The 26,793-nt window shown below is 41.6% G+C and overlaps 1 protein-coding gene across 4 annotated transcripts in view; it reads left to right on the forward strand.

Annotated features, from left to right (window-relative positions):
* The window catches only part of TLE1 (TLE family member 1, transcriptional corepressor), a 97,895-nt gene extending 72,022 nt beyond the window's left edge, over positions 1–25,873 (forward strand). For all 4 annotated transcript variants that reach the window (XM_007065536.4, XM_007065538.4, XM_043546498.1 and 1 more), the window contains 6 exons: positions 12,753–13,002; positions 14,787–15,034; positions 17,371–17,518; positions 17,903–18,053; positions 18,535–18,611; positions 24,152–25,873. In XM_007065536.4, coding sequence (XP_007065598.1) covers positions 12,753–13,002; positions 14,787–15,034; positions 17,371–17,518; positions 17,903–18,053; positions 18,535–18,611; positions 24,152–24,259 — 982 coding nt within the window. In that variant the 3' untranslated portion in view covers positions 24,260–25,873. The remainder of the gene's footprint in view (positions 1–12,752; positions 13,003–14,786; positions 15,035–17,370; positions 17,519–17,902; positions 18,054–18,534; positions 18,612–24,151) is intronic.
* The last annotated feature ends 920 nt before the right edge of the window (positions 25,874–26,793 follow it).

Consider the following 26,793-nt stretch of genomic DNA (forward strand, 5'->3'; position numbering starts at 1 on the left):
TGTGACAGTGCTATCTATTTTTTCACTATTTTGTTCACAAACTGTCATCAGATTCAGCCAGTTCTTGATATAGTGCTCAAAACAGTCCACTACTGAGTTCCATTGTATGTCTTGTGGGAGAGTTGGCTTGGTTCCTCCCACTTTTTTCAGAGCAGCTGCTGCAAAGTGGTTGTTATGGAAGTATTTTGCAGTTTCAACAATATTAGCCTTTATTTCTGGAACACTGAAGTCTTTGGCTAGGAGGTGCATCAAATGAGCACTGCAACCGTATGTTCTGAGCTTGGGACTCTCTTCTAAATAATGTCTTCTCATCTTGGATACATTTGCAGCATTGTCTGTGACCAAGCTGCGTACTAGACATTTGAATTTTTTTTCACAGTTTGTTATAGCTTTTACTGTTACTTCTTGTAAGTATTCTGCTGTGTGCGCATTTCCTGATGTATCAGTTGTTTCTGTAAGGAAGACATCCCCTTCTTCTGTTTCAGAGTAGCAGCCGTATTAGTCTGAATCTGCAAAAAGAACAGGAGTACTTGCGGCACCTTAGACACTAACAAATTTATTGGAGAATAAGCTTTCGTGGACTAAACCCACTTCATCGGATGCATGCAGTGGAAAATATAGTAGGAAGATAGATAGATATACACAGAGAACATGAAACAATGGGTGTTATCATACACACTATAACGAGAGTGATCAAGTAAGGTGAGCTATTACCAACAGGAGAGAAAAAAAACCTTTGTAATGATAATCAAGATGGGTCATTTCCAGCAGTTGACAAGAAAATATAAGGAACAGTATGGGGGAAAAATAAACATGGGGAAATAGTTTTACTTTATGTAATGACACATCCACTCCCAGTCTTTATTCAAGCCTCATTTAATGGTGTCCAGTTTGCAAATTAATTCCAACTCAGCGGTCTCTCGTTGGAGTCTGTTTTTGAAGTTTTTCTGTTGTAATATTGTGACTTTTAGGTCTGTAATCAAATGACCAGGGAGATTGAAGTGTTCTCCAACTGGTTTTTGAATGTTATAATTCTTGACTCCTGATTTGTGTCCATTTATTCTTTTACGTAGAGACTGTCCGGTTTGGCCAATGTACATGGCAGAGGGGCATTGCTGGCACATGATGGCATATGTCACATTGGTAGATGTGCAGGTGAACGAGCCTCTGATAGTGTGGCTGATGTGATTAGGCCCTATGATGGTGTCCCCTGAATAGATATGTGGACACAGTTGGCAATGGGCTTCGTTGCAAAGATAGGTTCCTGGGTTAGTGGTTCTGGGGTGTGTGTGTGTGTGTGTGTGTGGTTGCTGGTGAGTATTTGCTTCAGGTTGGGGGGGCTGTCTGTAAGCAAGGACTGGCCTGTCTCCCAAGATCTGTGAGAGTGCTGGGTCGTCCTTCAGGATAGGTTGTAGATCCTTGATGATGCGCTGGAGAGGTTTTAGTTGGGGGCTGAAGGTGATGGCTAGTGGCGTTCTGTTACTTTCTTTGTTGGGCCTGTCCTGTAGTAGGTGACTTCTGGGTACTCTTCTGGCTCTGTCAATCTGTTTCTTCACTTCAGCAGGTGGGTATTGTAGTTGTAAGAATGCTTGGTAGAGATCTTGTAGGTTTTTGTCTCTGTCTGAGGGGTTGGAGCAAATGCGGTTGTATTGTAGAGCTTGGCTGTAGACAATGGATCGTGTGGTGTGGCCTGGATGAAAGCTGGAGGCATGTAGGTAAGTATAGCGGTCAGTAGGTTTCCGGTATAGGGTGGTGTTTATGTGACCATCGCTTATTAGCACCGGAGTGTCCAGGAAGTGGATCTCTTGTTTGGATTGGTCTTGATGGTGGGATGGAAATTGTTGAAATCGTGGTGGAATTCCTCAAGGGCTTCTTTTCCTTGGGTCCAGATGATGATGTCATCAATGTAGCGCAAGTAGAGTAGGGGCGTTAGGGGACGAGAGCTGAGGAAGCGTTGTTCTAAGTCAGCCATAAAAATGTTGGCATACTGTGGGGCCATGCGGGTACCCATAGCAGTGCCGCTGATTTGAAAGTATACATTGTCCCCAAATGTGAAATAGTTATGGGTGAGGACAAAGTCACAAAGTTCAGCCACCAGGTTTGCCGTGACATTATCAGAGATACTGTTCCTGACGGTGTCACACAAGCACACACAACAGGATCATTGTGGACATTGCTCCACCCATCAGGTAAACAATTTTACCCTCTAGACCTTTTGCACAGTGCTCAATTTCTCTTTCGTACACTTTATCCAGCAATCTGCCTGTGACATCTGCTCTGTTGGATGGACGGTATCCTCGTCTTAATGTCTCATTAATGAAGTGTGGGTTCTCAGTCATACAGAAAGGAGAGTTTGTTGCATAAACAAACTGCAGTTTTTCATCAATTACCTCCTTTTGCAATCTGCTGGTTCTTATGACAAACTTATCTATGGTTGTTTCTGGATGCTGGAGATTTTTTTTCTTTTTGCTACAGGTGATGTACCGTGGCTATGTGACTGGAACGCTATCATTGGCAGATAACTCTGAAACTATAGAAAATGATGGTGATCTTGAAGGCGGATAGTCTTCAGAATCCTGTCTGAGGATAGATTCTCCTAAACAAAATATATCAATGCAGTTATTTAATTATTATTACCATACTACTCATTTAGTATTACTCATTGCATTCACTGACACTCAGTACTACTTTAGAGGTGAAATTATAAAAGGAAGATCTGCCTATTTCAGTTATTTATTTTTTTTATCACAGCTGCATCTAAAATGATAGTACCATTGAGTAATAACTATATTTTTTAGTCCAGAAGGAAGACAGGCAGTCCTTAAGAAAGAAGTATGAAATAAAAAAGTTTATCAACCTGAAGATTCTGCATGTTCAGACATGTTCCTTTCATCATCTTCAACGCAGCTTCCTCCTGAGAAGGAACACTTCTCATGATGCTGTTTCAATCAGGCAACTGGGCCTTGCATTTCTTTGTTTCACTGTTTGCATTTTGTATGCATGCCTGTCTTATCCACAGGTAGAAGACCTTCATTAAAATATTCCCAAACTGGGTCTCTTTTACGGCCTGCTGCCACTAAAGGTTTTCCCTTCTAGTGAGAGAATGGTATGGTAGATCTCAAATCAATGAAGGTTACACTCAGAAAGACCTCAAGACTTCTGGAATTTGCTGCTCAAACAGTTTCACTTTTGTTTCTACTGCCTGTCCCTCCCTTCCCACATTTATCTCCAGACTTCTTCTCTTTGTCCAGATCTATTCCACCCCCAACAATCTTCTATTCATTGAACTTTTTGAAACTTTGCCCTTTTAGAGAGAGGTAGGGCATTTGACTCTGTGTACACAAATTTTCAGAGGAACGATAGGGTTGAGGTCTGTTATTTCTCATGTCTCTGTATGTAGGTATGTGTGTATTTATTTATTTATTTTTTAAAATTTTTGCTGTTAACAAACATGTTATCTCTGAAGACACAAATCCACAGTTTGAGAACTGCAAAACTAAGCATCTCTGATTGTATCTTCTAGACTGAGCATTGAGTCCCATTGGGTAGGTAGAAAGATTAACCTAAATAATCTATACAGAAGCCCCTGGAACCACATAAGATTGGGTCCCTAATCCATGAACTATTGGAACTCATTTACAAATCTTTTCTTAAACATTACGTGACTAGATTGTCGTATACTATAGAATTAGAATTTATAATCCCTATTCCATTATAAGATATCTTTGAGCTATAATGTATCTTAATAAAAACTACCTTTAGGTAAGTTTTTTCCTCAAAAAGCATTTTATCAAAAAAATCCAGTGGTTTGAGCATTGGCCTGCTAAACCCAGGGTTGCAAGTTCAATCCTTGAGGGGGCCATTTAGGGATCTGGGGCAAAAATTGGGGATTGGTCCTGCTTTGAGCAGGGGGTTGGACTAGATGACCTCCTGAGGTCCCTTCCAACCCTGATATTCTATGAATAAAATCTGATTTTTTTTAAAGTAATTGATTTTTATCCACCCTGAATGATTGTATTAAGGACGTGTGTTCCTATTGGTGCTCTATTTGTACTTTTTGAATCTAGTTCGGAGCATATAAATGTTATAGACAAGATTTAGATGGAGGCAAAATGTAACTTCTTTTTAAAATAATGTCAGTAATTTTAATAAGGAAATGGCATTTCATTTGTTTAAATGTTTAGCATGCAAGTCCTAGTTATAAGCTGTCTGGGACACTTTCTGCAGAACCCAAAACTGCTGCATTTTTGCAATTTTGTTGAACAACTAGAGTGAGAGAGCTGGTCAAATCAGTTTCTTGACTTTGAGGAAGAATTAGCATGATAAATATGATTAAAGTTCTGCAGTTCAATTTTATTATGAAAACACTATTTCTAGATATTTCTCTGAAATGGAAAGAACAATTCTGGACTTCTCCTGGGAGGGTCATAATCATAAAACAAAATTATCCTATTTGGAAAATGGAGAGCTAAAAGTGCCAAATTAAAATTTGTACCAAATTAATCTGAGACAAATTAATACATTACTATTATTTGTATTGTGGTAGTGCATAGGAGAAACAGTGTATTCCTGGTACCAATCCAAAATCCTGGGTACAAATGGAAAAGCAACTTACTGTCTCAGTAAACCAGGGTCAGAGAGACTGCTTCAGGGTGGATTAATTTAAATTAAAATGAATTCAAATTTATTCATGATTTAAACCAGCAAGCAAGAAACCTTGATTCTTCTTCGAGTGCATGTTCATATCCATTCCAATCAGGTGTGTGCGCATGCATGTGCATGGTGGCCGGAAGATTTTTTCCTATAGCAGCATCCGTCGGGTCAGTCTGGGCGCCCCCTGGAGTCATGCTTTCATGGCACTCAATATAAAGCCCTGCCAACCCGCCCCTCCTTCAGTTCCTTCTTACCACCAGTGACTGTTGGCTGGAACTTCCCGTAGCCCTTGCTTAGCAAGCGCATTCTACAGTTCTTTGTATGTAGTTTTACCTTAGTTATTAGTATTAGACTAATTAGAGTTGTTGGGGGTCCCCTGCATTTCGACTGTCCAGAGCCGTGGTATGCCGCGGTCCCCATGGTTTAAAAACACACCAACACCTCCAGCCTCGGCACCGACCTCGGCACCAGTGACTCGTCCAACTTCAGTGCTGGCACCAATCTCGACTACAGCGCAGGCACCGATGCCGGCAACTGGCCCGCCACCTTCATTGGTGCAGACGGGGTTTGGCACCGGCTCCATCTACATTTCCACCAGTGTTGCCGATGGCTGCGCCAACACTGGGTTTGGCGTCGACAGCACTAGCAAGCGCTCCGTTGGCGCTGACACTGCTCCAAGAGTCGCGGGTCCCCTTGGGAGCGGCTGGCAGGGAGCATCCACTTCTTATAGGTGCTTCCTCCTCATCGTCACCAGACGAGGCATTGGTGGGCACAGCTGTAGCCCCGGTGCTTGAGTTGCTGCAAAGGGCTGCTCAGGGTCTGGGCGTTAAGGTTGAGGAGGCTGATCTCATGGTGGACATCCTCACCCCCTCAGGACCTTCTCGTATTGCCCTACTACTTATTAAGACTATTGTGGACACCACCAAGACCCTGTGGCAAACTCCAACTTCCTTGCTGCCCACTGCCAAGCGCAACGAGAGGTGTTATTTTGTGCCCTCCAAAGGGTACAAACATTTGTATTCCCACCCATCTCCTGACTCTCTTGTTGTGGACGCTGCTAACCAGCGTGAGAGGCAGAGTTTCCAAGGGCCTTCCCCAAAAAACAGGGAGGCTAAGCGACTAGACCTTGTCGGGAGAAAGGTCTATTCTACTGGGGGTCTGCAGCTCCGTATTTTGAACCAGCAGGCCATCGTCAGCCTGTACTCTTATAACACCTGTGTGGCGATGGCCAGATTTACAGAGCTCCTCCCTTCAGACTCCTGAGCAGAGTTTTAGGCCTTGGTGGAGGAGGGGAAGCTAGTCTCCCAGGCTTCCCTCCAAGCCACATTGGACAGTGCAGATGCCGCCACTATGGTCCTGGCTACTGGCCCCAAGTCTCTGGGCTCCCTCATGAGGTCCAGAAGACTATTCAGGACTTCTCATTTGAGGGTGTGACTCTTTTTTCTGAAAAGACAGACAAGAGGCTACACAGCCTGAAAGACTCATGAGGCACCCTCAATCTTTGGGCCTTCACACTCCCGCCACACAGCGGAGACACTTCAGACTGCAGCCTCCTCCGAGATTCCCTCAGCAAAACCGCCAGGACGGTTCTCAGAGGAGGAGCAGAAGTGGCAGGAGGAGACAATACCCATCTTCAGGCCAGGGCTCTGGCCAATCCAAACCGCCTTCTGGCCCTAAACCGGCCCTTTGAAGGTGCGGTTGAGGATGGTGCACCAGATCAGAGCTGGATCTACCCCACCGTACCTTTTCCTCCCAACTGTCCCCTTTTTACCGTGCATGGTCCTGTATCATGTCGGACTGCTGGGTGCTCTGCATGGTAGAGAGGGGATACTCCATCCAATTCTGTGCCCTTCCACTCTCCTTCCCCATCCCTTTTCAGGGACCCTTCTCACAAGCAGCTCCTTATCCAGGAGATTCAGTCGCTCCTAATACTAGAGGCAGTGGAGGAGGTTCCTCAGGAACACAGGGGAAAGGGCTTTTATTCCCAATATTTTCTAATACTGAAAGCCAGAGGCGGCCTCAGGCCTATCCTGGACTTGCGAGAACTTAAGTTCATGAAGTAACTCAGGTTCCGCATGGTCTCCTTGGCCTCCATCATCCCCTCTCTGGATCTAGCAGACTGGTATGCCGCCCTCGACTTGAAGGACGCATATTTTCCTATCAAAATCACTCAGCCCCACAGGAAGTACCTCAGGTTTGTGGTCAACAGTACTTTCATTTTTCTTCCATACTCGTGTGTGTGTGTGTGTGTGTTTCTGTGTACCAGGGCTGTAGGCCTGGGGTTGGAAATACAGTTCTTCTGTAGAAGCAGCAGAGGAGGTCGTCTTTATTTATACAATGACTAAGATAAGAGGTAGCCTGGAAATCTGCAAGGAAAGTTTGAGGAATAAATAAAGCCATTTGCACCTGCATTGGCAGTGCTGTACTTGTTCTGAGGAAGGATCACTTCATTTTCAAAAGTGTTAAATTTTTTTTAAAAGAAAAAAAAAAGAAGCAATAAGATGTTATGCCATGTTGTTGGTTTAGAGAGACAAGAGGAGTGAGGTAATACCTTTTATTGGCCCAGTTTCTGTGGGTGAGAGAGACAAGCTTTCAAGTTTACACAGAGCTCTTCTTCAGATCTGGGAAATGTTAAAATAAAAGATATTCCCTCATCCTTGTCTCTCTAATATCTTGGGGCAACATGGCTACAACAACACTGCGTATTGTTGGTTTGATATGATTAATAATTGAATTACTTGCATTAAAGAGAATGAACATACACTGGTATGAATGTACAAGCCTTAAATTAGGTTCAAGATTTTACATTCTAGGATTAATCATTGACACATTGAATGTGCACTTTACACACACAGGAAGATATTGTCTCTGCCCCTCCTCTTCCCCAGGACTAACAAACTTTGCATATTAATTTATAAATAAACTGAAATATTAGAAAATCTGATGTTTTGAAAATATTGGGAGTCAAGCAGTAACCTTCAAAAGTCAGATTTCATATATTGGGGGGAAAAATTAATGTGCACAAGTATGATTATTACTCTGAAAGGTGACTGAAAAAAATGGCTTCGGTGGGGGACTTCATGTTTCTTACCTCTGTCACAGCCAGAACAAATCTGGTCAATCTACAAGTAAAAAAAAAAGTGTCTTCATAACTGCCAGCCCTGCAAAACCAGCATGAGATCTAAAAGTCGAGTTGTGTTTTACTTGTGTATCTTTCTGCCTGTGTATTTTCACCAGTAATAAAAATTTTGCAGCTGGAACTTAAACTTCTGCTTTTGTGTGTGTGTGAGAGAGACAGAGAGCGCGCCAGACTATAAGGCCAACTACAGCCTCTCACAGCTGTCATGATTCTATACCTGGATTCTCTTCCTAGATCTGACCTGTTGTGTGACCTTGGGCAAGTCACTTCACTGCTCTATGCCTTTGTTTCTTCTCCCACCCTTTGTCTGCCTAGTCTATGTAGATTATAAATTCTTTGGGACAGGCATTATCTTTATTATGTGTTTGTACCTTGCACAATGAAGCTTTGATCTCTGTTGGAGCCTCTAACCACTACTGTAATACAATCCTGTGTGTTTAATGAGGCAGGAAATATGTGATCATGTAATTAAATACTTTATTGTAGTTCATTGGCAACCTCAGTTTTGGCATTTCCTAATTTTAAAGAGCTTGATTTAGTAACCTAAATAACGTTTAGGGTTTTTTCAGGCAGGAGTGGGGTTGTTTGTCATATGTTTTTAATTTAATTACTTACAGACTATCTGTTACTTGTCCATTGTACACAATTAGAAATTTCCAGCATCCTTGTGGGTTAATCTTAGCTCTTGTGTATGAGGAGACTTGGAGGAAGAGTAAAAATTAACCAAAAAAGGAAGGGGGTGGGGAATTAATCTCTTCCTACAGAATGTAAGAAATGTATGTTTTGGTGGTGTTGGTTTAGTTTGTATGTGTTTTTATTATAGCTGGGTGTGGTAGCAGTGTCTATTATTAAGATTGCCTGACATGTCTGCTTATAAGACCCTGGTTTCAGTTGCTTCTAACTTTGCCAAACTTCAGACGTTTGGACTGAAATTTGCCATGCCTGATGTCTGCCTCAGGCTGAATTTAAAAAAATTAATTTCAGAAAAAACAATTCAGTCACTTCCGAGAACGAGGGTAGGGAAAAATATATTGTTTTGCGCATGTTAAAAAATTCTGGTGACATTTTCAATGAAAAACTCAAGGACCCCATGCTTTGGAGCGGTGACATAAAATTTGACAAGGGGTGACCTTTGTGTCAGGACTATGTCTTTTGCCATCCCTGGGAAAATCTGCCTATATTGGGATTCCAAGCCTTTGAAAAATCACATCCGGTCAATAAAGACTTCTTCGATATTAGCAACTAAGTTACAGGGACTAGCTGGGCAATGAGATTGAGACAAGGAGTTGGGGTAGGGAGACAGTGAGATTGGATGAGGAGCCTGAGGAGAAGCCTTGGACTGGAGCCCCTGGGGAAGGGAACATGGGTGTGCATGAAGACCAGGGAGACTAATCAGATTAGGAGCCAGTGGGTGAGGGGTGCTTGAACTGGCTGGATAAACAGACTGGGACTGGAAAAGGGACAGAGACTGAGGCTGGAACGGGGAGTCTGAAGGAGTTGAGACTAGGATTTTCTGGGCAAGGGCACTGGGATTGGGATGAGAAGCCTTATGAGTGGAGACTGGGACTGGCTAGGTGAGGAGAATGGGACTGGAATGAGGAGCTGGGTGGGGAAAAACGATAGGCACGGGCTGGGCGGAACAGAGCAGATGGGGTCAGTCTTGGGGGGAACAGACAGACGGTGTCTGTGCCCACTTAGATCACACTCCCCTCAAGAGCCTGGAATGGAACTCAAGATTCCAATTCTCCTGCTCTCAGTAAATGTCTGTGAAACCCACTGTAGGGCTGGTCCACATAGAGGATGATAGTCTTCTATCAATTTCTCCCCGAGCTCAAGTGGCACAGTGGTGTGCAGTGTGGTAGATATAAAGATTCCAAACCTGCTGATGACCCCTGGTGGTGTCAGCCTGATGGAGAATTTCAGCTTTTTCAGTTTATTACTTTTAAAAACCTAGGAAATTACACACAAGAAAGCAATGTGTAAAAGAATACTAGTAGAGTTGCAAAGTCAAAAGTTAGGAAATGCCAGAATTATGGTTGGCTGTGCAACCTTAATTTTGTTCCCATGCACATGCATTATGGGACAGTCTTTAATTACATAATCACATAGTATTTTTATCACAGAGCCTCATTTTGTTCATCCCTTTGTTTTTGTTTCTTAGAGTAACAACGTTGGCAGTAATTATGGTATTTAGAACGGTGGGCTTTTTGAGTGAATAAAGAACTGCCCTCTAAATCAAATACTAATGGTATTTATAAATGGAAAATACTCATTGGATGAAAGGAGATATAACTAGTGGAGTCACCTACAAGATATTAACTGTTGAGGGCTAGTGTTCACTTTGTTCCTGTGCCCTGAAGGAGGAAATGAACAAAAAGGAAGTGCTACAAACCTGAGACAGTCAATAAAACAGAGAGAGGGCAATAGGCAATATGAGTCTGGCTATCAGCATCATGAAGATAAATGATATATTCAGTTCAATGCAGGGAATGTATCGTGACAAAACTTGAACATTTTATATTCAAATTATTTTACTAGTGGGCTTCAGAAGTTTTCCCAACATCTACTATAACCCATGTGACAAACACTTGTGCCGTCACAGCCCCAAAAGCCATGCCCTAGACAATTTAAAAGAATACTGTGTTTATATTTTGCATTATCAATCTACTTCCCATTTAATAAGTTTTGCAACAATATAACTTTGTCTCCTGTGCTTTTTCTTGTATCTTGTTTCCCCTTTTTGGCTTTACTCAACTTTTCCATCCTATTATATACATTGTGTTGTTTGGAGTGAGTATCCTTCCATTCTTTTTCTCTTCATGCCCTTGAATCTTTTTCTCTTTCTTTCCCAATGTTATCTTCTATTCTTTACCGCCCGTCCTACATTTTCTCTTGTGCACATCTTCCTGAAGATCTTTCTCTCCTTCACTTCTTAGCTAGTATAGCCCCCTCATTCTGTTTCTTGCTCTCATCCGTACCCATGCACCTGTGTGCATTCACTCAAGTATGAATTCCACCACATGTGGCCAGCTATAAGAAACATCCATGCCTTAACATAAATGCAGCTTGCTTCCCTCTACTCTTTTGAGAAAACAATAATAGCACGTGAGCTGCTCTACTCTCAGGCTTAATCCCTTCCTTCAAGGGAAGGAGCCAGCTGTTCTATCTGTTCTCTCCCCATCCCTAGTCAGCATACTCACCCCATTTGAGTGGGTTTTTCAGTCCCTGGTTCTAGCACATGATATTACAGAAAACACAAATCGAAAAATCTGAGAGTAACAGTTGTAGGATAGAATGCCAATTAAATAGTGCAATATGTAAAAGAAGTGTATGTAATACTGAATTTCATCTGATTTACACTGACTGAGAGGCTGTAGGAAGGCTGTATTTGGAGTATAGGGTAGGTACTTTGATCATCCTCTTATGAAAAGGATATTTTAAGGAAAAAGTAAAAGGGATAACCAGGGAGAGCACCAAACAGTGTGACTCAAACTGCCCAATTTGTATTAGTGAGCAGGTAGTTCATTCTCCTCTCCATGTTCATTCAGTTTTTGGCCTTTTTGAGACTGTCATAAATGTGGCATCAGCGTTGATGGTAGTATTGGTCTTTGTGATGTGAATCAGACATGTATTAAAAACATTAGGACAAAATTAGGGATCTCACCGAGGCAATAAAATGTGTTAAGTTAGTGAAAAGGTTTTGTCCTATAATGGTATGTGAGCTATAAAAGAAATACTCAAAACACTAGGTCCTATCTACTATTAGTGGAGTATTCTGAAAGTAATACATGTGGAGCATCTGCCTATCTACATTTTTTTCAAGGAATATGTATCTTTATTCAGCTACCATTCTCCACATCCCAGCCCATCAGTTTCAGTTCACTCATACTCAGACGCTGGCACGAATGCAAATATCAAAAGCTGTACAAATAATCAGAAATGCCTCCATTTGTTCATAGAATCATAGGATTGGAAGGGACCTCCAGAGGCTATCTAGTCCAATCCCCTGCATTCATGACAGGACTAAGTATTATCTAGACCATCCCTGATAGGTGTTTGTCTAATCTGCTCTTAAAAATCTCGAATGATGGAGATTCCACAACCCCCTTAGGCAATTTATTCCAATACTTAACCACCCTGACAGTTAGGAAGTTTTTCCTAATGTCCAACCTAAACCTCCCTTGCTGCAATTTAAGCCCATTGCTTCTTGTCCTATCCTCGGAGGTTAAGAAAAACAATTCTTTTCCCTCCTCCTTGTAACAACCTTTTATGTTCTTGAAAACTCTTATGTCCCCTCTGTCTTCTCTTTTCCAGACTAAACAAACCCAATTTTTTCCATCTTCTCTCATAGGTCATGTGTTCTGGACCTTTAATCATTTTTGTTGCTCTTCTCTGGACTTTCTCCAGTTTGTTCACATCTTTCTTGAAACGTGGACACAATACTCCAGTTGAGGCCTAATCAGAGTGGAGTAGAGCGGAAGAATTACTTCTCGCGTCTTGCTTACAACACTCCTGCTAATACTCCCAGAATGATGTTCGCTTTTTGTGTAACAGTGTTACACTGTTGACTCACATTTAGTTCATATTTGCAGTCTAGGTGTTTGGTTAAATTTCCTGTTGCTAAAAGGTGATTAGGAAGTTGCTATGACCTCATGTATATAGCCTTTTTTAAGGGGGCTTGTTAATCGTACCACTTAATGCACTTTTATTTTTTGCTCTCGTTACTTCTCATGCAAGAGGAGATAGAACTGTCTGCTTTGAGTGGTCTCATCCTATCCCAAATTTTCTGTGCCTATAGCATTTGGCATTGCAGCTCACATTGATTATAATGTGAAAAATAAAATTAGCCAAGCAAAGAATCTGCTAAAGGTTGCTCTTATTTCTCACAACTCAGCAATGTAATGGTTGACCTAATTCTCTTTCTGTCTTTTTCTCTCCTCTTCCCTCTTTCCCAAAAAAGAGCATACTCCTTTCACGTTACTGCAGACGGTCAGATGCAGCCTGTACCTTTCCCTCCTGATGCCCTCATTGGACCAGGAATCCCTCGCCATGCTCGTCAGATCAATACTCTGAATCATGGGGAAGTAGTGTGTGCAGTTACCATCAGCAACCCCACAAGACACGTGTACACTGGGGGAAAGGGATGTGTCAAAGTCTGGGATATTAGCCAACCTGGCAACAAGAGCCCTGTCTCTCAGCTGGACTGCCTGGTAAGCAAACAGGAACTTGTGCACAAGGGTAACTTCTCCTTGGAGACTCAATAAGGAAATAGCTCTCCAGGCCTGGACTGTATTCATATTATAAGGAAATATCAGGCAGTTCTGTTTCCTGCTTTAGGTATGTAACTATTTTTTAAAATAAAATGGTGGCAGTGGTGAGAGTTGAATCGTAGTTTATTCATCACAGATATGATCAGTAATAATCATATACTGCAATAGACAGATGACTTTTAAATGTAAATTGTCCCCCATTCTCCCTCTTACAGATAATGGGGGTTTCCCCATTAGATGAGATGAAAGTGACAGAAAGAGAATGCAGTCAGGCTTGCTCTGTGATGCCTAGAACATTCCATAAGTATTTCTCTTTTGCTACAGTTCACTTAAATAGAAGGTAGTTACAGTGTGCCTGATTATAGTACGGGGAGTGGTCTTAAACTTAATATGTATTTGCTCTTGTTCTGAACATAAACGTACATTTGTTGAGAGCTGACAATGAGTTCAGTGCTGTATACATCATGGAGCAGGCAGGGTCTGCCTGCTCAACTAGCTCAGGAAGCTTAATACACCATACTCTGCTCCACAACCAATAAAACCAGCTGAAAAAGTTTGGAAAGAAAGGCAACCAGTAAAATGTGAACTGTGAAGGCAAGTGCTCTACTAGGGGTATAAGCCATAAATCCCTACAGTATCTATTTAAAACAGTTTGCTTTCAATATTCAGTGGTGTTGGTATGAGCCAAGGTACAAAGTCTGGCTTTGTTACTACTACTGTCCCAGTGTTAGCCATCAAATATCATTGCTGAATATATAGGATGTGCTTTGTGGAGGAAGCAGTCCTGGAAGCAGTATTCATAGCTATCTACATGTAGGTTATGTTGTCTTATTGCTGAATATAATAATGCCAGCAAGGATATAATACGGCTACTGCAAAAAAATGATTGTTCTGCTGTAGTAAGGAAAGTGGAACGCAAAACAAATAGTAATATTGCTTTCTTGAATGTTTTGAGTTATAGGCTTTGTCCTTTTGGCTGCTGCACAGCGCTCATCACAGTAATTTTGCTATTTAAAATGAGGAAATCATGACAGCCAATAATTTATGGAGTAAAACTTGTAATGGCTGAAGCCTGGACTGTTTTCCCTTAGTACTTTTTAGTCAGCAGCATTATCACAAGTGTGAAACCAGTTACGTGGTAAGAGCCCGGCTGACAAACGAAGACCCAGTCTCAGTCCCAAGAAACAGGTTAAAAGCAGTCAGGACATAAAAGGTGCAGTGTTTGTAGCTGTAAATGGTAAGCACGAAATAGTGTTTAAGGAAAAAAACTCGAGGGCGGCATTGGTTTTACAAACTGTTTTTCATAGATGGTTTCTTCACACTGCCAAAGTAAGAGGTCATTTGCTCTTTCGAAAATATTCCTGCAGTGTTGGCAGTCATAGCAGAAGGAGTGCACTTGCACAGCAAGCAAGCTCTTGGCTCTGTTACCTTGGCTCTGTCAGTTTGTAATGAGATGTAAGAATTGCTACCCATCAGATTCAAAACAAAGCAGGCTTCCGTACTTGCAATATGAAAACTGTAGCTTAATTTCTACAGCTGTACTCTCTGCTCAGTGGTGAAAGGTAGGAGATGGAAGCCATTTAGAAACTGCTGGTGAATTTTGTGTACTTTGGCACCAGGAAAATACAACCTAGTGTTTAAAACTTGGATGCAGCATGGATCATGTCATTGGTTATTATCAGTAGGCATTTATTAATGTAACTGAGGTGGCTTGTATTGTACAGAACAGAGATAACTACATCCGCTCCTGTAAATTGCTGCCTGATGGATGCACCCTCATAGTTGGTGGGGAAGCCAGCACATTATCCATATGGGACCTGGCAGCACCAACTCCTCGTATAAAAGCAGAGCTGACATCTTCTGCTCCAGCCTGCTACGCTCTGGCTATCAGCCCTGATTCCAAGGTCTGCTTTTCCTGCTGTAGTGATGGGAATATTGCAGTGTGGGATCTGCACAATCAGACATTGGTCAGGTGAGTTATTCTTACTTTACAAAAGGATTTTTACTGAATATTCATTGTTCCTACATAATGTATTTCATGACAAAAGTGTTAAACGTAGGTAGTTCCTGTTATCTAGAGAACAGATTGAATCCTTGTTTAGTGATGATCTCAGCCTAGTCCTGGAAGACATTCTCCCAGCTCATAAAGAGCCTGATCCAAAGCCCACTGAAGTCAATATAAAACTTCCCATGGACTTCAGTGAATTTTGGATCAGCCCCAAATCACTGCAGACCGTGGCATATATATCACTTTAATCTTCATGGTTGATGACGGGTGAATGCAAACTTCGGGGTAGGATTGAGGTATGTTTCTTTGGCTTGTCTTGACCCTTATTACATAAGTACCTGCTTGTGGTAACAAAATTGGACTATCCAAAAGTGATTTAGAAGAGTGTGGATTCTGCCAACTGTATCAATAAGGCATGAAATACCAATAGTCCATTGTGCTTGAGAAATGGGTGTTGACAAGGCATTATACTTTTGACCATGTGTTACTGGAACACAACAGCAAAGACGAAGGAGATTTTTTTTTAACATACAATGGATTATACTGGCATTGGGATGCACCAAAAGTGTTAAACGAGGCTTGGAGCAGCTCTTAAATTTTGTTTAATTTAACCATAGTATAAATAGTGTTAAATTAAAGTTGAAACAATTTCATGTATTCTGTTTTTTTCTGCCATTCCTCCCCAGTTTTCTCCTCTCACATTTTTAAGATACTATTTTTGACAGTTGGTCTGGTTTTTTTGGAGGCTAATAAGTAATACTCTTTGCAGCCAATTTCTGATTCTTTTAGGATTGGTTGGCAGGGAGTATGATTAACTTAATGCCCAGATAAGTCATTTCCTCAACTGACTTCCTTTTAAGACTTCAAGACAAAACAGTGACTGTGCTAGAGGCAGAATCCATTTCTAAATGTGAGTGCCCGGCATGGTAATGTTATCCCTTTCTGCCATTATGCAGAGGCTGGATTTGGAATTGCCTGGGATAGCTGATAGTATAATAATGCTGTGGTCCACTGAAAAGCTAAGTTTTGGTCCATTGCTACTAAATTTGTAGAGATCCATGGTACTGTAAGGAAATGGAGCCTAAATTAGGAATGGCCCTGATTCTCCGTAAGTGTTGATTACGCACTCTGGGCCTATTTAAAGGTCTCCGAGTGGGCACCAAAAAAACAGAGGCAACCAAATCCTAGTCACTCTTTAGAATTTAGGCCCACATACTTGCACAAAGTATAAAGCCTTTTGAATGTTTAGATCCACAAATTTGATTTTGGCATGTCCTAAGATGTGGATGTAAGAGCTTCTATGTACGCTCTTGCTACATATTTAAATTATGTCTGTGTACAAATAAAATCTTTCTAAATTTTATGACACTTTCATGAATGACCAGGACTAGCTGCCATAGTGCTGTGATGCACTTCTTACCTCTGTATGTTTGCTTCTAATCTTCCATTGCCTGCTACTTTTACTAATTGATAACTCCTTGTGTTTTCATATCAGTGACTCAAAACCAAACATGCCACATGACCTTTCTTGTGGCAGTTGTAATTTATGATTTATAGTTAACTCCCAAAAGAGTCTTTTCTCCCCCTCCCCACCACCCCTTCCACCTTTGACACTAAGGCATAGGACTTCCCCAAAGCCAATCACCAGTGAAAAATGCAAGCATCTCAGAGGATGTTGGTCTGCGGATCAAGGAAAACTTGAGTTGACACTTTGATGCTGAGAGCTGGGAGTTCCTAAGGCAAAGCTTTAAAACAAAATATGCTCTTTAGTGTCAATGGGATCTCATGATCGACTACCACTGAGGGCATAATTTTGCTGATTCAGTCATGGTGGCAGTGTTTGTTTTTAGTTTTCTGGATTCCTTCCTACTAATATTTATGTAACCAAATCTGCTAGGTTTTTATCTTCTTGATTCACAGATAAATAAAAACGCAGAAATAACTAGTTTGTACCCTGGATAGTCTGTTCTTTTAATCTTGGTGTTTCATTCATTTTTTCCAGGTGTGATGGCTAACGTACTTGTATTTTTGTAATAGCTTTCCTTCCTCCCAAAATCTGATAGGAAATATTTGACTGCTTTTGTTCAGCTAGCTGTACTACAGATCATTTCCCTAACACCTGCAACGTGGTTTTTGTAATGTGTGCATTTCATGTCCAGCCAGGGGGAGGGGCTGGCTCTTGCACATCAGCAGACTCAGAAGAGATGACACACACACACAGAATCCAAAACTAACAACACAACAGTGTTTACCTTGAACTCTGGCAGGAAATCATTATTCAATCCGGTTTGTTTTATCAGGCAATTCCAGGGCCACACAGATGGAGCCAGCTGTATTGACATTTCTAATGATGGTACCAAGCTCTGGACGGGAGGTTTGGACAACACTGTCAGATCCTGGGACTTGAGAGAAGGGAGACAGCTACAACAGCATGACTTCACATCACAGGTGACTAGTTTTTCCTATAATTTTTTTTTAAATTTGCCAGTTTATTTAGGATGATATTCAAGAACTAAACCCAGTGCAAGTGTGAAATTTTTATTTTGCTGTTAGACGACAAAACATGCATTATGTTTTGGAATTCCTATAGATTATTGGCTCACAAAAATGCAACGATAGCCTAACTGACATCTCACTTCCCGCTCTCCCCTAAAGCATAGTTTGAATTACATGAATAGATAACTAAATATTCCCCTATTCTCTTATCAGAATTGGAACTATATTCTTGCTGGTGAACAGTTTGGATTTGGTTTTAGTCTCTTTCCTCCACTGTGATATTTCATTCATTAACATTGCAAAAAGATAAACATTTTCCTCATTTAATTTCTCCAGATCTTTTCCCTTGGATATTGCCCTACTGGTGAATGGCTAGCTGTGGGGATGGAGAGCAGCAATGTGGAAGTACTACATGTAAATAAACCAGACAAGTATCAACTACATCTGCATGAGAGCTGCGTGTTGTCACTTAAATTTGCTTACTGTGGTAAGTTGGCCTGAACATGGCACTGGAAGCCAGGGGTTCCTGTGTTCTAATCCCTGCTCTGCCAGTTACCTTATGACTTGGGGAAGTCACTTCACCTTTCTGCCTCTTACTCGCCATCTGTAAAATGATGGTAATGCCCATCTACCTTCCTCCCATGGCTGTTGAGAATTAGTTAATGTTTGTAAAGTGCTTTCTTCTTACCAAGTCGTTATTTTTTTTAAAAGTATTATTATTACAAGCAGCAACAGCATTCCTCTGAGATGGGTTTCATATCCACCCCCCCATCTCCCCCCCGCACAGATGTAAGCAAAAACCATGTTGATTAGTACCAAGAGCTTTGAATAGTGCTAATCAGGCAGCTAATAACCCCTGAGGTTAATATGCCTATTGAGTTAAACTTCATAAATGTGAGTTGAAAATGTAAAATCTGTCAGTTGTTGGATGTTTTTTTATGTTATCATTGCCTTTGTTACATTTCTAGGTAAATGGTTTGTGAGTACTGGAAAAGATAACCTTCTTAATGCCTGGCGGACCCCCTATGGAGCCAGTATATTCCAGGTAAGAGTAATAGCCCCCTGCCCCTTTAATTTCTTCACAAAACAAAAAGTGTTGGAGGGAGGGTGAAGAAAGGATTTTTTATTTTAATGTTATATTTTTCTTTCAGTGATTGCACGTGTCCATTCCACTTCAGGAGTGTCTGCACCCAATGCACCAAAGTTGGAAATTTCCCCCCTAAAAGTACCCACTGGGGTGGCATATGTGCCCTCAGTTCCCTCATGACACTGCCCTAGTTCTTTCTGACCTCCTGGGATCAGTAGTCAGAGCACATGGGCATGCTGCTTCAAGTTTCTATTTTTACATGGAAATTATCTTCCTTTATGTAAATAGTTAAGTGATATTCATTGGTGTTATTGGTTGTTTTTCTTGAAGCATTGGTTCCCTCTTATTTGTAGGTTACTGACACCCAGTACTGAGGTATACATTGGTCTCTGGGTTTTAAGTCTTGTGCTGGCAGCAAGAAATCTATGCCAGTGAATGATCCTCATTTCACCTGCCTGAAGTGCCTCGTTCTGGGTCACATTCAAAATCCCTGCCAGATTTGTAGAGACTTCAAACCCCAGAGGAAAAAGGACAGATAGGTGAGATTGTGCCACATCCTCCTGGAGGCCGCTCTGCATCCACCTTCTGTATCTTCCTGTCAAGGAGGGCATCAAGTACTTTGGCATTGGTGAGGATTGTCCCTTGGGACACTGCTTCTGAAGGTTGGCACCAATCCCCTTTTCTAGTGGCAAGAAAGAAGCATGGAAGATCAGACCATTTATCAGAGGAGCCGAATCTTGGATCCGTTAAAAGATCGAGGTCCCTGGGACCATCCATCAGTAAACAATCTGGAGGACAGAATAGGGTATCCTCTGGGAAGAGAGGCTCCTTGTTACTAACCTCTTCTCATCAAGGGTTATCAACTCCAGCACCCATGCCTGGGCCATTGAGAAGGACCCCTGCTACAGCGCTGACTCCTTCAGTACCACAATAAGCACCAGGAAAATCTCTTGGTATTGATGACACTGGAGACCTATGTGGCAGCACAGGATCTACTCTGCCTCATGGTGCCAGATTCTCTGATGGTCCAGGAGACAAGCTAGCTGGTACCAGTGAGAGGCCCTGTCTGTGGACGTACCTCAGAGACAAATTCAGCCCTCTATACTGTTTGGGGCTAGCTCTTTGGAGTGTCCAGCAGTTTCTCGCTCAGTTCCATCCAGAGGTAAACAGCATGCTGTTCCCAGTTCCAATATTTCTGGAGAGACACCCCCAGGCTCTGGCACTGCTTGGCACAGTACCACTATAGTCCTACAAATCAGGGTCCTCCTGGATTGTGAGGTAGGCTCCTGTGCCCCTTGCTCCTGGGTTAGATGACAATGCTCCCCTTCACCTTCATTGCAGGAATTCCGTTCCTCGTACCTAGCACATGTGCAGAGACATGGATCCTTGGAGTAGTTGTGTCTGGGGTCCTATGCGATATCTGTGTCTTACTGGAACCTGTGGGGTATGCCTCCCACTTCCAGATCCTCCCTGGTTCCCTAGCTTTATAGATCTCCTAGCAGATGACAATCACAAGGTCCATACCAAGAAGACTCTCAATACCAGCTTCATACTTCCAAACATTGATCCACTGCACCACAGGAGGATTAGCCTCAGCCTCCTCTGTATTTTCCCTCATCTCATCTGACAAGTCTGTAGTCCCCCAGGATTCCTCACCTGTAGGGGATGACATCAGGGCTTATAGAGAACTTTTAAAAGAGAGTAGCTACCTCTTTTGATATTCCTGCTGAAGTGATTCCAGGAGAGTTTCCCATAGGCTTTTGGGTTCAGCCTTATGGGTTCAGCAGGGCTTTCCAGAGTGGCTCTGCCCATCAGCAACATCTACAAAATCCTTGTGGCAAATGCTATCCTCTGCCTTTGACAGCTAAGAGAACTGACAGAGGGTGCCATGTCCCTTCTCAAGGCTATGAACATTTTTATACCCATCCTTTGCCAGGTTCCTTAGTTATCTTGGAGGTGAATGAGAGTGTGTCAGGGTTGACCATCTTCTACACCAAAGGACGAAGACATGAAGAAATTAGACTTTTTTGATAGGAAAATTTATTCTACATCTGGGCTACAATTTCATATCTTTAGCCAACAAACCTTATTGGCCAGATACAACTTCTCCCTCTGTGACAATATTCTGTAGTTCTCAGACGAGTTGTGAGATGCTGCTCGACAGGAATTCCAAACCCTGTTTGATGAGGGCAGGCTGGTGGCTCTGACCTCTCTGCAAACATCCTTAGATGGGGTAGATTGAGCAGCCAACACCACGGGATCTGCAGTATCTATGCACAGATGTTCATGGCTTCAGTCTTCAGGTCCCCTGCAAAAAGTCCATCAGATGACCCAGGGTCTCCCCTTGAAAGGTCCTACCCTCTTCTCTCAGAAGATGGATGAGACGGTCCACAGCCTTGAGGGCCACATTGACATTGTTGGGAATTTACATGCCTTTCTCTAAAAGAAAGCAGTCTGCTCTCAGTCTCTTTAGAGATCTCTGTTTTCCCCACCTATGCAGCCTGAACATTCTAGAAAATGTGGGGAAAAACCACAGGATAAGACCACCTCCTCCTCAGATTTCTACTTCAGTGGGTTCTTTGAGACAGTAGGGAAATCCCCAGCAGTCTGTTAGATTGTCTTGTTGGGGACGGAGTACTGGATCGTGATGTGCCAGTTTCTCCCTCCCATATTTTTTCTAACTTGTTTTCCTGGTCCCTATATCCTTGGTCCCATATTACCACAGATCAATGGGTCCTAGGTACTGTGAAACAGTATCTTGCTGTTTATTTCCACTCCCCCCCACCCAACTTCCTTCCCCACCTCTCTTCGGAGAACACTCTCACAAGTATGTTGTCCTCTGACAAGTGCAGTGTCATCTCCATTTGAGAGCTATAGAAGAGGTTCTCCTCATTATAGAGGTTTCTAGTCACATTATTTCCTGATTCCAGAGGCAAAAGGAGGTCTCAGACCCATCCTGGACTTGAAAAATTTTAAAGAAAGTAAAATAATTCATGATAACCCTAGCCTCCATCATCCCCCTCCGTGTATCCAGGCGACGGGTGTGCTGCCCTCGACTTGAAGAATGCACATTTTCATGTGGCTGCCCCTCAAAAATACAGGAGATTCCTAAGATTTCTAGTTAACAAGACCCATTATCAGTTTGCAATCGTACCCTTCTGCCTGTCTGTTGCCCTAAGTCTGTGTATTTATAAAATGCATGGCAGGGGTAGCTCCATTCTTAAGGACAGCAGGAGTCCAAGTCTTTCCTAACCTGGATGACTGGCTGATACGGGATCGATCCAAGCTACAGGTGGAAGTTAGATCCAGGATCCACTCTCTCTTCAGTATTCTGGTTATGTTGAACAATCAGGACAAGTCAATCTTCTTCCCAGTTCAGAGAATACAATGTATAGAACAATCCTGAATGCTCCAGTAGCCCGGGTGTTCCTACCTTTAGCCTGGTTCTGCTTTGATCAGGGGGTTGCACTAGATGACCTCCTGAGGTCCCTTCCATCCCTGATATTCTATGATTCTAAGTCCTCATAGACAACACGGCAGCGATGTTCTACATGAACAGACAGAGAAGGGCCAGGTCAGACAATCTCTGTCAAGAGGTGATACATCTTTGGGAGTTTTGCAATTCATCTCAAAGCCTGTCACCTTCCTGGTGATCGGAGCGGCTTGGAAGATTGCCTGAGCAGTTTGTCCAGCATAGATCATGAGTGGTCTTGTCAGGTCGGAGCTTGTGAGGTTCATTTTTCAAACCAGGTCTCTCACATAGACCTGTTAACTACTCATAAAGTGTCAGCTCTTTTGTTCACAGTCAGGGATTGCTGACAGATGCTTTCCTGCTTTCTTGGAAAGACAAACTGCCTTCCCTCCTATTCTGCTACTTCCCAAGCCCAAGAAGAGTCATTTTTGTATGGTCCACATAGCACCAACTTGGCCTCGCCAGCATTAGTTCTCCAGTCTGCTGAGCCTCTCTTCCAGGTTTCCTTTGACGCTGTCTATAGAACCCATCTTGATTTCTCAGGACCACAGTTGCCTGCTACATCCCAACATGGCCATTTTCCATCTTACTGCCTGGATGATCCATGCTTAACATTTTTAGAGGTGGAGTGTTCGGAGAATATGCAAATGTTCTCATGAATAGCAGGAAGCCATTTACTAGATACACTTCCCTGTTGAAGGGGAAACAGTTCTTCTGATCAAAGCAGAAAGGTGTTTTTGCAGTCATGGCCATTATCCAACATGTTTTGGACTGTTTGTTCCATCTGAACAAAAAGGCCTATTGATTACTTACATCAGAGTTCATCTGACAGCTACTTCCATTCTCCACCCACCAATTGCAGGCCACTCAAGAGTTTTCTAATCCTATAACAGTCAGATTCTTAAAAAGTCTGGACAGGCTATATCCCCATGTCATGGATCCCATTCCTCCCTAAGACCGAAATCTAGTGATAACAAGGTTGATAGGTCTGCCCTTTGAACCAATGGCTACCTGCTCTTTACCACATCTGTCTGTGAAAGCAGTGGTTTTGGTAGCTATTACCTCCATGAGAAGGAAGGTGGAGTTACGAGTTTTGGTAGCTGACCCTCCTCACTCAGTTTTTTTATGAGGACAAGGTATACTTGTGCCCACATCTGAAATTCCTGACTAAAGTATTGGAATTCCACCTCAGTCAGGCCATATACTTACTGACTTTCTTTCCTAAGCCCCTTTCTCATAAGGATGAGGAGAAGTTCCATACCTTGGATGTTAGAAGAGAATTTGGACAGAATTAGGTTTTGTAGATCATTGTCCCAGCTGTTTGTGTCAGTTACAGTAAAAATGAAAGGACTTCCAGTCTCAACTCAGAGGATTTCATCTTGCATACATCTGTGCTATGGTGTTGCCTATGTAACCCCTCCAAACAGGACTGTAGCACACTCTACAAGATCTCCAGCAGCTTCAGCAGCTTTTTTGGCTCATGTACCTATAATAGACATTTGTAGAGCAACTTGGTCATCAGTGTACCTTACTATTCATGAGGCTATATCTCAGCATTCCAAAGATGATGCCACTTTTGGACAAGTAGTTCTTCAGTCCTTGTTCAGGTAGACTCCAAAACCTACCTTTGGATTGTACTTCTTGTGTGTCACCTGAAGTGGAATGGACATGTGCAATCGCTTGAAGAATTAAAAACGGTTACTAACTTGTTCGGTAACTGTTGTTCTTTGAGACGTGTTGCACATGTCCATTCCATGATGCACCCTCCATCCCCTCTATATCGGAGTCCGTCTGGTTAGAAGGAAATGAGGGTCTGGGGTGGCTCTGTTCTTTATACCATCATGCAGCAGCACGAGGTGGCTGATCGTGCATTCGCCTCCCCGAAGGGTACTGCTAAAGGAAAAACCTCTGGTTCACTGGGCACACACACACCTGAAGTGGAGGGACATATGCAATACGCCTCAAAGAACAGTAGTTACTGAACAAATTAGTAACACATTTTTATGTTGTTTTTTCCCCCATCTAGTCCAAAGAGTCCTCATCTGTGCTTAGTTGTGACATCTCTGTGGATGATAAATACATAGTCACTGGCTCTGGAGACAAGAAAGCTACAGTCTATGAAGTCATCTACTGAAAAATGTGATGGGGACATAACTCATAGAGTTGAACTGGGCCAAATGTTCTTAATTTGTAGAAGTAGAGAGGTTTTACCTTTTTAAAAAAGGAACAAAATATCCATTTTCAGACCTTGACATGAAACAACTCCAAGTATACAAAATAAAATAGAAGGCAACATCCAGCAACTAGGTATTAGCTACCTGGACCAAATGAAACACAGAGGCAAGATGGACAGATGTAGCCTAGGTTTGGGGGATTTAAAAAAACTGAGTCTGCTGATGAATGTTGAAGCCTTTTATTTTTCTTTCTTTCTTTCTTTGTGACCTCATGCAAATCTTTCTCATTGCCTGAATATGTGGGATTACTTTTCTTTTCCTTGCGGTTCAACTTGCATTCTGTCCTGTGTAGAGCGGTGGTGTCTCAGATGAATTTGTTTTCAGGTTTTGCATCTTGTGATATGTTTTTGTATTTTTGTTGAAGGTCAAACATTTGTATAAATTGTAAATATATTTGGTTTATTACAGTAAAGGCTTTAGTACCAACAGTCTTTTTTGCTCTCACTTATTAAGTGATCTATTTAAAGACTTTTTGGCGATATAAATACCTTTTATAGGAAAATGCAAAAACTATGTCCTATGCTTTATTTACTAACCATCAAGTTCATTATCATACGTGAAAATAGTAGTTTCACAGACCTGTTTATAAAATTCAGTAGGAACTGTTTTTTATGCTACAGAAAACTGAAAATAATTTTTTTTTGTAACTGATCAATTAGTGCCAATATAAAAATTGAAGAACAATTCATAAAGATGTGCATTTAACTCTAATTTTTCTCAGATGTCCAATATGTATTTGATTTGGCAGATGTAATATACATATGTGTGCCTAATTATAACCCATTGAGCTCTCTCCAAAACACATACAGTAAGAGGTGACTTTTCTCACACACCTAATTAATCAAGTTCACTCAGAATTACATTTTAAATTAATACATCAAATCTCTCGTGTATTAAATGGAGATTAAAGTGAATAAACATTATTGGACAAATTATACCACTTCAGATTCTAGTTTCTCTTTGAGGAAGTGATGTGGCCTGGCAACTTATGGTCATTCTGTATATCTAAGGCTCTTTGAAATCTTAGTGAGGGCTCCCTGAGTTAAATTGGATCGTATCCCTGCCATTGACTGTGCCACTGTTATTGTAGTTTTGAAGAACTCTGCTTTGATGCCAATTACCAAAGCTAGAAGCCCCCAAATTATCTGACTTGGCATTATGTGCTTTAAAGATAGAGCTGGGAAGAGAGTTTGTGAGAACTACTGCTGATGCACTTAAATTGTGTATATTTTGGAAAACTGTATCTGTTGTTTGGTTATGATAGACAAAATCCTATTAATTAGGACTAATGTTTGCATGATAAACTCAGATACTATGCTAAGGAGAGTCACATATGTACCTTGGTCCTAGATAATAAGCTGAATAACAGCATGTTATATATGGAGAGTACAGAGGAACAGGAGGGAAGTCTTTGAACTGATGCTTCATGTGATATAAATGGCAAACTAAGGTTTATTGGCAAAGAACGGATTTTCTTCCTGATGTTTCATAAGTGGCCCACATCTCTGCTCTTACAAAAAAAGACAAGTTACCAGGAAGACAAGGCTGTGGTTGAGAGATTCATTAGCTGGCTGCAGTGTGTCCCATGTGGGAGAAAATTTCCTCTCTGGTTTCCAATGCCTGCCGAGACATTAGTTTTCTTTTCAATTTATGTGACCATTCTACTGAAACCATTTCAGAGCACTATGGAATTGTAATAGCCGTAATATAGAACTTTGCATTTCGAATGTAAAATGTTAACCATTCTTGATAGTCTAGTTTTGTTGCCGTTTAAAATTGATGCTTTATCTATACAAATCCATACATGTGCCTAGTGCTGTGCACCTGTATGACAATGATAGACCGACCAGATGTGGTTAAAAAATTTCATTCTCCTTTGATACATTGTGGGGTGTGAGGCTGAAACACTCTGGTTTTCACCATCCAGAAGCATGGTTGATATAACTGCACAATCGATTTTTTTTAAAATGTTAAACCATTTTTAAAAAGAAGAGTTTAAAAAAAAAATGTACAAGCTTACTCCAAGTTACTCTTTTAAAAATGTCCCTACTATTCAAAAATTTTAGTTATTGGGAGCCCACTGTCTGTATCGCACTTTGCTAACCAGTAATTGCAGATCCCAAAAGAGACTAATGCTAGATGGAAAAATAGGGCTAAAGTTTTTAATATGTTAACTTTATTAAAGTTTCCTTTTATATTTTTTATTTCATGCATATTTTCAAGGAAATGGCACTGGAATGCTTTGCTTTTGATAGTCTGGGATGCTCCTTGTAATCTTTGCAAATGCCAGTTTGCATTAAAAAAAACAAGAGGGATAGAAAAACATAATTACACCTAAAATGTCCCCCACCACCTTTTATGTATAATATTTAATCCAATGGCAATTCACTAACAACCCCTGATTTGTGTGGTTAGCTCTGCACCCACAGAGTTG

Source organism: Chelonia mydas, chromosome 5 (assembly GCF_015237465.2).
Source record: "Chelonia mydas isolate rCheMyd1 chromosome 5, rCheMyd1.pri.v2, whole genome shotgun sequence".
Classification (NCBI taxonomy): Eukaryota; Metazoa; Chordata; order Testudines; family Cheloniidae; genus Chelonia; species Chelonia mydas.